General features: G+C 43.6%; 1 protein-coding gene and 1 pseudogene across 2 annotated transcripts in view; both read left to right on the forward strand.

Annotated features, from left to right (window-relative positions):
* Positions 1 to 6,149, forward strand: part of kcnt2b (potassium sodium-activated channel subfamily T member 2b) — a 65,954-nt gene extending 59,805 nt beyond the window's left edge. For both annotated transcript variants that reach the window (XM_076266452.1, XM_076266453.1), the window contains 3 exons: positions 215 to 563; positions 3,892 to 3,976; positions 4,866 to 6,149. In XM_076266452.1, coding sequence (XP_076122567.1) covers positions 215 to 563; positions 3,892 to 3,976; positions 4,866 to 4,983 — 552 coding nt within the window. In that variant the 3' untranslated portion in view covers positions 4,984 to 6,149. The remainder of the gene's footprint in view (positions 1 to 214; positions 564 to 3,891; positions 3,977 to 4,865) is intronic.
* Positions 5,093 to 16,225, forward strand: LOC143102951 (uncharacterized; annotated as a pseudogene).
* Positions 16,226 to 17,112: the final 887 nt, after the last annotated feature.

Below are 17,112 nucleotides of genomic sequence, written 5' to 3' on the forward strand. Positions count from 1 at the left end.
GTTCGCGACACGTAAAATCCATTTTAGAAGAATGGTCTAATTTTTTTCGAACATACGCGCCGCTATCGCATCTGGTGTAGCTACTTTCATTGATTATAGTGGAAGCTAATTGTTGCAGCAGACGCAAAACACGAACGGAGCGCTACAGTTACGCGCCTGGCGTAGCTTAGCCCTGAGATGTGCAGCGCGTGACGCTGCCCCCATTCTGTCCCAGTCGCAGGTGTCCATCACGGTGGAGGACTACGAGGACACGCGGGAGCCCCGAGAGCCGCTGCTGTGCCGCACGGGCCCGCACCGCAACTCCACCTCCTCCGAGCCGCCGTCCTCCTCGCACTCGCACATGTCCGAGCACCCGCTCCTGCGGCGCAAGAGCATGCAGTGGGCGCGGCGGCTCAGCCGCAAGGGTGGGCGCGGCTTGGGCAGCGGCTCCAAGGGTCCGGGCAGCACGGCCGAGCGCATCAGCCAGCAGCGGCTCACGCTTTTCCGCCGCTCCGAGCGCCAGGAGCTCAATGCACTGGTGCGCACCCGCATGAAGCACCTGGGCCTCTCGCCGTCGGGATTCAGTGAGTATGCGTGTATGCGTGTATGTGTGTGTGTGTGTGTGTGTGTGTGTGTGTTATCGGGGTGGAGGGCCACGGGCCAAAACTAAATTGTTAAGTCGTGGACTATTAAAGGTGCCATGTGTAAGAATTTAGGTAAAAATATCCAAAAAATGAGCTACACACATCAAAAGAATGAGAAGAAATAAGGGCGATGATGTCATTAAAAAAAATGACAAGGTATAGTGCTGCAGAGATATCAACCAGAATTAGCATGCTAAATTACTAGCCACAGCCCGACAGGTGTCATAATACCAGCTTCGGCCATGGGAGGCGGTATGCGGGCAACATAACCGCCAGCCAAACTGCAATACACGTTTCTCGGTTGTTACTCTAGGGTAGACCAACTCACTTTCTGGAGGTATACTGCCCCCATATTTTATGGAATGTGGAGTATGAATTGATTTTTTGGCGGATATTACACATGGCACCTTTAAATTGAAATATATTGCATATTTAAGCAAAATTAACATTCTTCGAAAGGTAGACTAATTTTAAGAAATAAGAAGCAGTACTCTTTACTGTGCTTGCCAATGCACTGTGTTAACAGTACTTTTATTAATATGAAATGATTGAACATCCATATGGCTGTTTTAAGGAGTAGAATACGGTGTATCTGAAGCAATCAATTAATACACATAAGTAATAAACACAATATTAATACTAATAGATTTGATTGAGCAATGACAATTGGACAATTCAGGTTAGCTACTAGCTTCTTCTCAGCCCTCTTCACTCTTGTCATCATCATGACTATGGATCTGCGCTGACCGAAGCTTCTATCTTACACTCAAATTTTTTGCCATGCACTTCTCTTTTATTAAACAATGCACCCAGGGGTGTGCCAATTAATGACTTAAGGTGTGGACTCTAGCACATTATCTAAAAATCGCTATCTTACACCATCTAAAAAGCATTACGCCACTGACCAAGGAGAACCTGGTCTATAACGAATGGAGCATATGAAGCACAGCTGAAGCAACTCCTCTGCAGGATAAATGTCCTAAGGTTTTTTATTTAGTCATTCGAACATTATTAGGGTGTTGCTTTTTTCAGGCTATGTTTTCGATGGTAACCCATTGTCAGTCAATAGTGAAAGTAATTAACTGTGTAGAACTGTTTTGTTGTTGACAAAGAGACCATGACAATGCTGACAATGAGACCACGGTGAAGTTAGTTTCAATTTGCCTATGAGTTCAAATAATAGACGAGAGCAGATGCATGCAGGCTATGCTCTGCTAGTCACAAACAGGTTTTAGTAAAGCAAGGTTTAGTGTAAATGCCTGTTCCATAAGGCAGTGGTTCTCAAATGGGGGTACGCGTACCCCTGGGGGTACGTGAAGGCACTCCAGGGGGTACGTGAGATTTTAAAATATACATATAATTTGCAAAATTTTCAATAAATTTAGTCATGGATTATTAAAATTGAAAATGTTCAAAATAGTTTTTTTTCCAAATGTTTGAATTTTGTATGTTTATCAGTTCCAAAGTTTAATAAATTAGACACTGATGGCACAGTGCTCTGTTTTAAGTCTTTTTTTCTCAACTAAAAATGCTTCGCGCTGGTTAGGGGGTACTTGGCTAAACAAATATTTCACAGGGGGTACATCACTGAAAAAAGGTTGAGAACCACTGCCATACGGTCGGTCTAGTGTGCAAGCAGATTCCTTCAAATGCACCGCTGACTATCAAAATGCCGATGTGCTGTTTGAAGTGGCGCTTTTTGCTGTTAAAGGGAATGACAGATGTCCTTCTCATTGGTTTAAAGCAGTGGTTCTCAAACTGGGGAACTTTGATGTTGACATAGCCTACCTATGAGAGAAGACATTTTCTGCCTCTGCTTCCAAGGCCCATCTCACAACATTTTGAAACCAAGTTCCGCCGGTTAGAGAGAAGGGGGTCGCGAGACTTGGCCCATGTTTTTTGGGGGGTCGCCAGACAAAAAGTTTAAGAACCACTGGTTTAAAGGATGTTACGCCCAAAACACACCCATGACTGATTAAGAAACATAAGAACAACCCTTATGCGCCAAGCTCCCGACGTTTGACCACATAATCGTGCCATCAAATTAGTGAATATGGACTGGCCATGCCTTTAATGTCTATAAACTTTGCACCTCTGACCATCCGTTTCTGATCGCCAAGATAGAGCCCAGAATGAAATTCTGATCAATTTGCCTCAGTGTTTATGTAAATTCCTGTTCCTTCCACATGTTGCCATTTGTGTGTGTATGTGTGTGTGCGTGAGGATGTCCCTTGTCATTGCGCATTTGTCTGTGTGTTTATGAGTGTGTGTGTGTGAGTGTTTGTATATGTGTGTGCTTATGTATGTGTGAGTGTGTGTGTGTGTGTGTGTGTGTGTGTGTGTGTGTGTGTATTTGTCCCTCTGCTCCATCTCTGTCCTCATCTCCAGCAGTAGTAGTTGATTGACAGTTCTCCATGTGGCCTGAGTGCATTAGCACTCCCCCCCCCCCACACACACACACCCCTAGTGCATTAGTGTGCTTCTTTCACACAGCACAGTTCACTGTAGTGAGCCCATCTTTCTGAGCACAGGTTGTGCTCCTTTGTTCTAGTGCTGCTGTTGACAATAATCAAATACATTCAGACTCCTCTCTACTGTACATTCTTTTTCCTCCATCGAGGACTTTTTTAGTGCTATGTTTGGTTGCTTGTCTGTAAGCAGGACTAGGCTATACAAAAATTACTAGCCCGATTTTCGTGACATTTAGTGGAAAGGTGTAGCATGGGCTTAGAAAAAATACATCTGGTTTTGGAGCAGATCCGACTTGTTTTGCTCTTGTTACGAGATATGGTCAGGGTTCTGCACTCTCAACATGCCTTTCTACTGAGGAGACACAGCACTCAAAGAATCTCCCATAGAAATGTATAGGGTTAGTTTGTAACGCAAACATGGCAGTCGTCTACACATATCCCGCACCTTCCGCCGACAAAAGTTGACATGTGAATACATCGTGCCAATCATGCAGTATGTTGTTCATACATCATGCCAATCATGTGGTATGTTGTGAATACATCGTGCCAATCATGTGGTGTGATCTCACAGCTGGAGCAAGGTTGTGTGTTGTGATTCGTGAAGCCTTGCGCACACGCAGTTCTGCCCAAAATAGATGCCCGATTAATGCCCAAAAAGCGTTACAATATGGCCGCCGAGTGGAGGTGTCTGTACCTGAGCCGCTACATGCTGGACTGTCCTCTGTTCTCTCCATTGTGTGTTCTCACTGGTGACGCCTTCCATGCTTCCTGTGTCCCCTGCATGTACTTTCTGTCAGACGGGATGACTGACCAATGCAACAGGCTCTCCTACATCCTCATCAACCCCTCGCCTGACACTAGACTGGAGCTGCACGACGTTGTGTGAGTAGAGCCAACATCAACACACACACACAAACACACAACTCCCTTCACACACCCCTGAGGGACAACAAAATCACTCCTCTCCACAATGTTTCAATGTGACACTCTCATCTCTTCCTCAAACATTGAACTAAATATAAATATAAATGTAAATCTAAAACTGCTGTAGATTTCTGCATTTGCTATAGTGGAGCTGTGGTATGGTAATGATGTTATTTCCAAGTCTTCAGTTCCAGAGTAATTATGCAGGCTTGTCAGCTTTCATAGTCATGTGAATTACTAAACTAATGGGACTGATGGATGTGCAATTACGAGCCTGATCAAAAAGAGCTGACTCTCAGTGCAGATTTTCCTCCCTTTGGGAGAAACTGATGTGTGCAACACATTTAGTAAATGTCCAAAAACAGATGTGTGTTGTGGGGTGCCGTGGCAGAAGTCAAGTCAAGTCAAGTCAAGTTTATTAGCACCCAGGGGTCATTCAGTGTGCTTTACATAAACAAAAGCAAAGAGTAAATAAAAAAGTAAATTTAATAGCAAATAAAACCCATAAAAGGGCAATAGTTTAAAATGTAAAAAGTACATAATATAATTAAAATATTTAAATATGAATATTTATATTATTATTATTATTATTATTATTATTATTATTATTTTTTTTTTTTAAAAAGCAGAAGCATCCCGACCATGTAGGGGTCGATGTTTCCACGGGTCAGTTTCCCGTCCTGCCCCCACCTGTTTCACCCACTCACGTCCTGTCACACCCAGATCTCCTAGTTGCATAAAGGCATGAGGCCCTACAGATATACTGAAAAGAAAACAACAACATGTGTGTTGGTTGACTGACTACTTCTTCTCTCTGTGCCCTATGAAAGCTGTGTCCTCTCACCAGGTACCTGATCCGGCCCGACCCGCTCTCCGCCGTCCCCAACCAGGGGAGCGGCCGCAAGCCTAGCGCCGGCAGGACCGAGGGACACCGCTTTGAGTCGCAGGACAGCACACACCTGTGAACGAAGACGGACAGGGCGCAACAGCACGTCAAGCAGCCAGGGCGAATGAAAGAGAGACTGGGGGAGAGAGGGCAAGAGAGAGAGAAAGAGAAAGCGAGAGAAACAGAACATGAATGACAAGAAGGCCCACGTTTCTTCTATTTTTCCCCCCGTTTGTCAAACGAAATGCATGGACTTCTTTTTGGAAGCTTATTTTTTCCCCCTAACTCTCTCTGTTAAAATCCATCATTGTATTTCCCAAGACCAGGGTCCTGGAGACACATAAGTGCATTTAAAAAGAAGTGGGAAGCAAACAAACAAACCAACAAACATTCGTATCAGTGTTTTTTGTGCATGTGAGTGTTCACCCCAGAGCCAGCATTGCCTGTCTGACTTGCACTGCCAAAGGAACACGCTGCCAAAATGTTTTTATCGTGTGAGAGGAAGCGTCCCACCCCAAACCTCCCGAGTGTTTTCTCTGTGTTCGTTTTTTTTGTGCAGTCTGTCTCTGCAAACCCGGAGAGACGATCGACGGCCAGTAGTGTTCTTCTCCTGTCGCTTGAGCCTGTACACTCTTTCAATGTGCTGTCTGTGTTTTTGAATACGTCCTGGAGGGTGTTTGCTTGGCGAAGCTTACAAACCACAGGCATCTCGTGCTTACCACCAACGAGAGAGAATCACAGGAACACGTCTGCTAGATTAATTGTCCATGGGGGAATGGAAGTAATTGTCTGCCTTCCACCGTTTTAGCATCTCATCTATCTATTGCTGTCAAAGGAGAGTCTTGGATCATGTTTATTTAATTGCTTTGTTGTTTATACCTCCCTTCAAAGCCAACGTTCAATCAGGTTTTGATGTTTATGTGGTTAAATGTGCCCAGAGGAAAAAAACAAGACTCTTTTTATGAAAACAGGCTATTTTAACTGCAGTATCAGTGAATGTCTCTTTTTATTGGTTTTGTTTGTTTATTTGTGTATTGTTTACAGAAGTGGGGACGCTTACATTGTGGCCAAGGTCGTTCCATTCCACTGTTGTCTTCTCTGTCCAACTCAGTCTTGATTGAGCCCTCTCTTAAAATCGTAGATGTTGGCCTGCATGTTTGAGGCTTGTACGCACGCGTGCTGCTGCCCCCGGCCTTGCAGGAGCTGTGAGTCAGTGAGCTGTACACCGTGTGTATGGAGTCAAAATATAGGGTCTTTAATATTGAGAGCTTGTGAAAAGATGTTCACATGTGTAATAAAGTTTTGCAGCTGTGTGCAAAGAAATTTCGTACCTGTAGAAATATTTTGTACATGTGTGAAAAAAATATGTACCTGTAAAAATAGTATGTACTTTTGTGAAAGAAATGTGTATCTGTAGAAATGTTTTGTACATATGTGGTGGGGAAATGTGGATCTGTAAAAATATTTGCGTCGCGTAGGAGATTCACACACATACAAAGTATTTGTGCAGGTACATATTTTTTCCACACGTGTACAAAATATTTTTTTTACAGATCCGCATTTCCCCCCCACATATGTACAAAACATTTCTACAAATACACATTTCTTTCACACATGAAGAAAAAATTTCTACAGGTACGAAATGTCTTTGCACATACAGAACTTCTTTTGCACAGCTGCAAAACTTTATTACACATGTGAACATCTTTACCCAAGCTCTTAATAATAAAGACCCTATTTTGACTCCATACGTGTGGCCACTGAGGAGGTCAGGAGAGGACATCCGGCCTGTTCCCACAGTCATATTAATGTGTACCAGCTCTTGCACTATACAGCCTTTCATTTAGTGCCATTGACATCAATGAGGAAATATTTGCATAATAAATTTGGCGAAAAACACACACACACTTTCTCTGTCTCTCTCTTGCTCTCCCGACTGTGTTTTTACAAACAGACAGAAATATGTCCACGGGGGCAAGCAAATGTCAGTCGTCGAGTGTCAGGCGTTGCCGTGCGACATGTTTGCCATCCACTGTCAGGTCTTTACATGGAGTCCCATCAGGGGCGCCATTATGAGAAAGTGATGAATATCTGAATACCCTGATATCACTGCAAATATATCCACCAATACTCACTGCACATAACCCCTTTCTATCTTCCTATCTCTCTCTCTCACACACACACAGAATTCGGAAGCTACGACTCTCGCAGGGACTCTCAGGTGAAGTGAAACGGAATAAACCAGTGCAACCAGCGTGACTCAGCGTGTGCCATGGCGTGGCGAAGCCTCATTCTCACGTATACCCTCATTGTGCTCAGTCTATTTATCAGTCTCCCTGATGCTGTCACTGTCATTGCAACATAGTTGTTGTATTTTTTGCCGTACTAAGCATGACTCCTTTCATATATTTGCTTGATGTGCTTAACCCACTGAGAACTGAGTTTACTTTGGGAGGCTTTTATGGAATAATCAAATGCAGATCTAGAATTTAATTGACAGATGTTTGTAAGTGTCTGTTTATTTGTTTGTTTGTTGTAACATCAACAAATGGAACCTTCAAGTAACAAAATTCGAATCACTTATTTGAGATCATACTTCTCAGGCGTGTGCTGTGTCACACTACATATTCGCCTTTTCTTCCATTTCAGTCCATTTGTACCTTTTTAGAGTAAATACACACAAGGCGCAACTCAAAATCAGACTGTTTGTTTTCAGTCTCAAGCTCCTGTATACTTTATGGTCTAATATGGAATTCTGGTGATGCGCCAATTTGAATAGTGTCGGCTCTCGCCTCGTCTCCTGTCCTCTGGGACGTCATTAGTGTCGTGGTGTGCAGATTGAACGCTGCCTTACTACGTGATCACAGCTCAGGGAGCCAGGATGGAAAGGATGACTGGCTGAGTGTGAAAGCGCACGGTGCTGAGAAGCCAACGTTTAATCACGTCCCAGGAGTGAGCCTGAGGTGTTTCGTTTCATACGACGGTAGTCCCTGATCTCCAAGAGTGATATGTGCAGTCACTATTGTAATGATATTGTCAAGATGTATTAGCCAACATGTTACCTTTCTGTTAAAGAAAATTCGTTTAATATTAGGATTTGTTTAATAATCTTTCAACACAGATGAAATAGTCTTTTCACAGACATCTGACGGAAAAAAGAAACATTCATTTCTCTTCAATTTGTTCAATATGTTCTAGACATTCCAATGTTTTGTTCTCTTTCTGTGAGCCACATCTGCTATTCCAAATGTTTATTTCAGAGTGCAAACACACTCATTACCACACACACACACATATACAATCATCAAGAAATAGCAATGTCACTGACAGTTTGTATCTTTCTGAGAACAACGCAAGTGACATTAACTTAATTCTGTAAGTACTGTATGCCGTCTCCATGGTGATGTGACTGTCGCTCTCCGCCCACGGGCCAGGCCACACACAGTGGGTGTGTGTCTCTCCCAAGGGTCCCCACTCCTCAGCTCAGGGGCCACTGCTTCCTGCCCGGCCCTCTCTGTGTTTACTGTAGCCGTTCCGCTCACACAAACAGACCACTGGGGCAAACTTGCGCACTTCTGATCTTCCCCCTTCCTAACAGTGTGTGTGAGTGTGGAGGAGGGTAGCACTGACAGCTGTTTACGTTCACAACCTCAGCCACCCGCCCACATACTTCTCCATATTCAACATCCATGCTGGAGCCCAGTGTCTAGTTTTCACTTCATCTCCTCTTTCCTTCCCACCTCGCTCGGCCCGGTTTTCTTCACCCATTAGAGACCATGACTCTGCAGAAAATATGCGGTCCATTGAAGATCAAACCCTCGATCCAAGCTTTTGTCCGGTTTTCCCCGCCCATTAGAGACCATGACTCTGCAGAAAACATGACTGCAGCCTTGAACAAACACTTCAGCTGCTTATAATTGGGACGTTAAGCTGTCCTTATCAGAGTAGGCCTAAGAGAACAAATAGGAGTAACTGAAAGAGGGCATGGCAAGAAAAGGCGTGCAATATTCTGATCACCGGGGCCAACCGTGGCCTGGGGCTGGAGATGGTCAAACAGCTGGCGGAGATGTCGTGCTCTGGCCTACTGGTTAGGGCTTCGGACTTGTAACCGGAGGGTTGCCGGTTCGAACCCCGACCAGTAGGAACGGCTGAAGTGCCCTTGAGCAAGGCATCTAACCCCTCACTGCCCCCCGAGCGCCGCTGTAGCAGGCAGCTCACTGCGTCGGGATTAGTGTGTGCTTCACCTCACTGTGTGTTCACTGTGTGCTGAGTGTGTTTCACTAATGCAGAGACCAAATTTCCCTCACGGGATCAAAAGAGTATATAAAATAAAAAAATTAAAAAAAGATCTTTGCCTGCTGCCGTGATCCAGGCGCTCCCAAGGCCCAGGTGAGAGAGTTCAGCAGAGCTCAGTTGAAAAGAGAACTGAGCTCTTGCTTTTGTTTCCTGCTGGCGGTTTTAATGTGAACACACTTTCATGTGTTACAGAGTCTGCAGGAGCTGGCCAAGAAGCACCCTGGAGTCATTCATGTTATTCGCCTTGCTAACAAAGCATTTGAACTTTCTTACAACTCTAGTGCATCATCATACTCCATTAATCACATGAAGCATCGTTTCCACTATAGAATATTCCTAAAGAAATTAAGGATGCCGTTGATTAATGATAGACTTGATGTTTAGCCGCTGTTTCGCTCAGACACCACCGACCCCCGCAGCATTAAGGAGCCTGCCAAGCAGGTGAGCTCGGTCCTGGGCAAGAGTGGACTCAACCTGCTGGTGAACAACGCTGCTGTGCTGGACAATGGCACCATGCAGACCACGGAAGTCAAGGAGATGCAGGATGCCTTCAACACCAACATCATAAGGCCTATGATGGTCACCAAGGTAATGGTCAAAAGAGGAAGCTTGAGGGGTGATACACAATGTCTCTTACTTATTCTTACTTACTTGGCTGACGCTTTATCCAAAGCCATTTACATATGTCAATTATTACAAGAGCCAGTCTCCCCAGAGCACCTCAGGGTTAAGTGCCTTGGTCAAGGGCATAACATTGGCAGCCGGGAATTTTTCTGGCTACTGCATGCTAGCCCAGCTCATTAGCCACTACACACCACCGCCATTCTAAGAGAGAGGTATAGATCTCTCTCTCTGCCTCTCTCCATCTTTCTCTCCGTTAACCTTTTCCTCTCAATCCTGTAATTATGAGTTCCTGCCATATCTGTGTGAGGCAGCGAAGAGCAGTGGGAAGACAGGGATGTTCTGCGGCAAAGCGGCCGTGGTCAACATCTCCACATTTCTGGCCTCCATGGCAACCGGTCTTGAGATGCACTCTCACTTCCCTGCCCTCTGATACCGCATTAGCAAGGTACAGGCAGCAGCCACTTTTATCATATGCTTGAGTCCAATCATTCCCTGTGCTACAGTGATCAACTAATCCATTATGTTCACAGTAAAGCTATGGCGGGCATGGGGGGGGAGGGGGTAGGGTTAGGGGGATTCCCTCATACTTACAATAGCATGAACACACAGTTCCCCCACTTGGCTCACTGAAGGCAATCACAGGACAGAAGTCGTTCTAATACTTTCTAGTGCCATGAATCGCATCACTCCTGACCAGGAGTGCTCAGTCTTTCTCCTGAGGGCAACTACTCCCTATAGCTGCTTTCAGACACGTCCTCCGTAGCTAGTATATGCAGAGCTTTGTCAAACGGAGGTGCGACCTTTCGGGTGATTCAGATATGATGCTAGCATGCGAACATTTTGCGGTTATATGTGTGAAAGATACACACGCACATGAACAGAATCTCCGCATGGTTGAACAGGTTGAACGTGGTTGAACACGCACATGAACAGAATCTCCACATGTTCTTTGCTTCGTCAGACACGAGCTCATTTACATAATGTCCGTCGGATGTACTAGGGGAGTAGTGTAAGAGCCGGCTAAGTTCGAAATTCCAAATAGCTGGGGCCTATTGCACAAAACTAGGATAAGGGATTAAGCCGGGATATCTTGGTTATCCTGGCTCAATTTATCCGTGATCCAGTTGCACAAAAGCGGGATAGGGGGCAGCAGGATATGTTATGGTATAAGTTACCATGGCGATTTATTCTGTGGAGCTAGCCTGCTCCAGACCAGGCTAAATTCCAGGATCTATTTAATCTCATCCCTTATCTCAGTCAGCAGTCATCACAAACGGAAACCAATAGTTATTCCACTGCCCACTACACATTGTTATCACATATAACTAGACCCACTGTCATTATTTAAACGTTTGTGATCATTAATTAACTTTTACATATCGCCATTTCCGACCTGTCATGCAACAATGTGACGTCACGGGAGTGCCTAACCATTTCGCACGTGGTGGTCGCGGCACTAGTTGCAATATTCTCCTAAACAGAGGTGTTGCTGTTTGCTGCTGTTGTGAAAAGGCTATCGCTTCCTACTTCTCACCGTGGAAGAAGCAATGAAGCCGCTTTAGTTATGTCAAAGATTGTTAAGGCGGAGCAAGATACTTCATCAGGAGCCACTTCCGGGAACCCGTATCGCACGAGGGGGGGGGGTCAAAATCCCCCTTTATGCAGAGCAGAGGCAGCGACTGCTCAATTGAAGTCTATGGGCATAGCTCAGAATTTTACCACATATGCTAAGGTCTTAGTTCTATAGAGTTAGGAATGTGAATTTCGGGCACTTTTCATGATCCTCAAACCCTTGTGAACATTTCAGGTACATTTTTAGCATTTTTGAGGATTCCAGTCTGGAGAAAATCGACTTTATATCAGGTGTGCGCCGGTTATTTATGCCGCTGCTGTTGGCGGGTTGCAACGTACGCTCATCAATACGTCATCGACACGCCTCTTTATGCAGACAGGATGCGATCCCCATTTCGTGCCCATAGACATGAACTACGACGAAGTATCTTGCTCCGCCTTAACAATCTTTGGTTATGTCTAGTTGCCATGGTGAATCAGTGAATCTGTGATCGGTGGCGGGGTCTATTTGAGGGAGCCGTGAGCGCGCACTTATCCAGGATGAATCCGTGTCTGCTCATCCTGGCTTGCTCGTTGTGCAACCAATTAAGCCTGTACGCTCGTGTTTTGGATTCATTGAGCGCAGCTCAGTAACTTATCCCGAATGTCTTAATTCTGCTTTTGTGCAACAGGCCCCTGGTTGTTCAGATATACGGCCCAACCACTTGGCATCTGCGGTCGGAACATCCGGACTTACACCTATTACTGAAAGCAGCTTATGTTTTCCATTTTCCCTTAACTATACTTTCTGAGTGATGCCATCTGTGGATATACACCTAGGCACACTTCATTCAGCTGATCAGAGGCATTAATGACACTTACTTCATTTAGCTGTGGAGCAGATAGATAGGCAGACAGACAGACAGACAGATAGATAGGAACAAGGTTTTCTGTTTGCAAAAAGATATGCAAAGAACAGAATATTGTGAAAGACCTTTCTTGTTTATTGAAAGGTAAAGTAATATCAATGTAATAAGACAAGCATGGTTTTCTACAAGAAACAAAATAATATCCTTTGTATAGTATTCAATATCCCATTTAATATTCTTTACAATGTTAACTTTCCATAAAGTTAACAGAAAACTGAATGTTTACATAAAATTGTATTGTATTGCATGCACTCCAGATTATTAGACCAGAAGCTACCTGCCCATGGATTATTGCAACACTCTTACTTGCTGTGGCATCAGCTGCTGAAATGAACTATTGCTCCTTCTCCCACGCAGGCAGGTCTGAACATGCTGACAGTCTGTAACTCACTGGAATTCAAGCAAGACGGGGTCCTGTTTACTGTCCTGAACCCGGGATGGGTGCGCATTGACATGGGGGGAGAAGACGTGAGTGTCTGTCTAGAGTGATATAGTTTGACCGATGGTGTTACAGTTTTTGGTTACAAGGCTGCAGTGTCAGTGTGCATTTGTTCATGACTGGACTTAATGATCCACAATTAATTAATTAGGCTGTTAATGTCTTAATTAATTATGACCGCCGCTAGCGAAGCTAGCGAAGCGGTCATATAGGGATTGTCAAAGTTTTTTTTTATTCATCTTTTTTTTTTTCCCGTCGTCTACTTCCTGAAATTTTGGTCAATGATACCCGGGACACCGAAACACCGGGGCACATGAAATTTGGTGGGTATGTAGCCCCACTAGACTTTTACGGAAAAATTTCGTTTGGTCCCCGGGGGCCACTCCCACCCCACCCCACCCCCTCCGCGCTGGACCCCCCGAAACCCAAAGTTTTTCCTAAATAACTACCTGAACCATGGCACCGAGGATGAAGAAATTTGTATGGTATGTTTGTTGGTCTCAAGGGCCCACATCAACCTAGCCCATAATCACTCATTTGTGATTTGCACCCCCCCGGTAAAAAATGAAAATGTAATATCATTCTGCTTTAATCGCCCCTCTCTTTAGTTAAGATGTTCAGAACTGCACCAAATTTTATGTGTATGATTAACCTGACATTCTCTGGGGGTATGCCAAGTTTTGTAGAATTTCATTCATGGGGGGGGGGGGGGTCTAAAAAATTAAGTTATGTGTACATTTAGTGACTGTACACTCATTGGCCTATAGATGGTGGTGCACACATATACACACGCACACACACACACACACACACACACACAGGCACGCACATACCGGTATTGGCAATTAGAACGGCCGATACATAATTACAAATTCAGTAGGATTAAAGGAAAACCAAATATTCATCATCAATTGGCTGCATTTCCAGTATTGCCGTTAGGTAGTCGTTTGTCCACCAGATGGCGCATCGTTGCAGTGAGACGTAATTTTGTTGGAAGTTAATCTAAAGTGGGTTGGAAAGACAAGGACAACACTGTAGTTTACCGCAGAGAACGTCTAACAAGGGTAGGATGATTTCCACATGAAATGTAATTCCCATTTCTTCTTGAAGCCTAAATAAATCTGAGAATGTTTATCGGACATGCTTGGTTTTTACTGCAGGTAGGCTACGTTAATCTTGTAAGTTATAGCCTAGGAGGTAGGTAAAATAATGTTACCGTTAGCATTGGTTGAGTGATGGAGGCCAATTTGATTATGTATTTGTAGAAAACCATAAATGCGGTTATAGGCTACCAAGCAAATTTATAACAGCACTAATTCTATCTTTCGACTGTCATCCCATTCTCTTATGACCATAGGCTACTAGCAGGAGCTAAGTGAGTTAGCCACAACACGTTCGCTAACGTGATGGTTTTCTAATGGAAAATATATAGGCTACCTGAAAGATAACCTGTCTATGATGCATCCTAAACACCTGGCTGGGACATTTCTGCTCAAAGTCTCAAAAAGCATCTGAATCTGAGTTAACGTTAATTCCCAAACACCCACTAGGCTACTTCAATCCTCTATTTTCAAAGGTGATTCAAGTAAGGAAGAGCATGGCTCAAAGTAAAGTAACTAGGACTGAAACATAAATTCGTCAAAGTGAATAATTTGTGTCAACTCGCCGCAATGTAGATTTATTAACGCACCCGTGATGATCTACATCTCCATTTAAACCAAATGTTTTAGAGCGCATGTTGAGAGATGTACTGTATCCAGGGCAGGGCTGTACCTACACATATTTGTTGCACGTGCTACAAAAATCATTCTTTGCGATGGATGATTTAGTACCATCATTACACCGGTCCGATACAGTTTTGCTATAGCCTACCGTGAGACTGACACGCTTTTTGTTTCTTCGAAGTGCCTGTTTGGGGTGTGAGAGGGGAGTCGATGTGCTTTGATTCCAGCTTGGTAGTTGTAGTCTATGCGATTGAAAAGCATGTGTGTGTGAAGTATCCAAACAATGATAACACTTTCTTCATTATGGCCCATTTTGTCCACTTCATTCGCGCTTTCCGTGATTCACGCAGCTGCGTGAAATGTATTACTACTGATATGCAAAACTATTAACTTTTCGCCAAGAGGTGGCAGCTTAAGTCCGCTTGATACTGTTGGTTCCCAAAGGAGATTTTATTTGGGTCGCCAGCATAGCCTAGTGACAATATATGTTGTGTAATAGGCCTAGCATAGGGCCTACCTTATATAGCTTATAGTTTAACAGTCACGGTTTTGTCATAACTCCCTCTATGCATTTTTGCATTTAGAATAGCTCTGAAACCGGGGGGTGAACGTCGCAGAGGGGGCGCCAGTGCGTGGATATCTCAATCGCAAAATTAAACAATATTTCTATCGGGCGCCTACCATGGACTAGGCTGGGTGAACCCAGTCTGATCTGCCGGCGATTTATTTTTCTATTTCTTAAAAGATTGAGCTTGGTCTGGCGAAAGCCAGACTAACCATGGACCTCACGCAAAATGCAAGGGAACATGAATCAGCCTATATTTGCACAAACAATAACGGACAGCAGCTAAAACGTTAAAATGTGTATCTAGAGACGCATTTCATGAAGGCCCTTTTGGACATGTCAGTTATTTGCACCACTGGGTAAAACGGCATTTTGTTTTAGACTACTGGTATTTAATTTGTGCATTGACAATTAAGTTGAATATCATATGAACTAGATGACTAAACTCTTGCATATGTAGAAGAAGAAACATTCACAAAAATCCATGACATGACCTCTCTTCTTGATAGCTGTTGAAAACTGCATGGATCTGACAGGGATTGTTTTGTTTAATAATAAATAAATACATTATGCTGCTACCTTCTGCTTTTCCCAAATACAATGTAGCCTACAGGTGTACCTTTCATCAGTCCAGTTACAATGGATGGACTGTGATGAACTGCCCTACTTGTGATTGTTTAGAGAGTTTAAAGGTTTTATAACAATGCTACACATTTTTTGGCAAGTGCTACAAATCTATTCACCTTTGCAGAGCCAGTAGGCTACTTTCTGTGCGGCCCGCAAACACACATGCCAAACAAGCACACACAAAAGTTTCAAGAGTGGGGGGAGTAGAAGATGGGAGACAAATTGATTAATTTATTTTCGCGAAATGGATGTAGGCCTACAGGACTGAGCGGCGGTCATATTTTGTACCGCTATGCGGTACATCTAGTTTATTAATCAAGTTGTTATTTTGTGGGGTCTCAGGTGTATTATTGTTTATATATGTTTTATATGCATGTTATATTGAGAGATTATCTTCTTCTTTTTAATTTGTAGCTCGTTGTAAAACTTGTGTGCAGGAGAGCGTTGGTGGTATGCTGCGTGTCATGGACGGAGAAACATAACGGAGCTTTTCTGGACTACAACGGACAACCAATGCCCTGGTGATAATGAAGGAATGAGCAATGTTTCACGGCGCCCCATGTTGCAACTTCATCTGTCTGGTTACCATCCAGCTCAAGCATCAAAATGAAATATTTGTTGTAAAGATGTTTATACTACTGTTCTAAAAGCTCTCTTTCTCTAAGTCGCTTTGGATAAAAAATATGCTAAATGCACGTATGTTTAAATGTAGGACTATTAAGCCATGCAATAAAGTTTGATGAAAACAACATGTTGTGTGTACTGTACATTTGTTATTCTGCTGAGTTAGTAGGAGTTCTAATTGACCAGGACCTATCACTAAATAATCACATAAAACAGATCACCAAAACTTAATTTGACCATTTAAGGAACATTTCAAAGATAGGGAAGTCCTTATCCTGACCAGATACCGAGAAATTAATCCATGCTTTTGTCACCTTAAGGATAGACTATTGCAATGCTCTATACGCTGGCTGCAATAAAACCTGTCTAAAGAGCTTACAGCTTATACAAAATGCAGCTGCTCGCACACTCACTAGGACCAAAAAATATGAACATATTTCCCCATCCTAGCATCTTTACACTGGCTACCTGTTAAAAGTTGCATTGACTTCAAAATATTACTTCTAACATACAAAGCCATAAATGGCCGGGCACCTGAATATATTAAAGATCTCCTAGTCCCATACAACCAATAGACCGCTACGATCACAGAATACTGGACTTCTTGTAATCCCAAGAATCTCAAAAACTACAGTAGGAGGCAGAGTTTTTGCTACAGCGCACCCCTCCTCTATCAAATAATCTCCCTCCCTCTATTCGATTAGCAGACACCCTACCTATTTTTAAGTCTAGACTTAAAACATACCTGTTTAGTGCCTCCCATAGTACAGTGTGGAACTTCAACCACCTTAGGTTTTTTTGTAATGGACCCCCCTGCTGTGTCCTTGTG

The sequence above is a fragment of the Alosa pseudoharengus genome, unplaced genomic scaffold, assembly GCF_046254945.1.
Source record: "Alosa pseudoharengus isolate Yale_2024_CS ecotype anadromous, Long Island Sound unplaced genomic scaffold, YU_APseudo_1.1 YU_APseudo_1.1_scf_4, whole genome shotgun sequence".
Lineage (NCBI taxonomy): Eukaryota > Metazoa > Chordata > Actinopteri > Clupeiformes > Clupeidae > Alosa > Alosa pseudoharengus.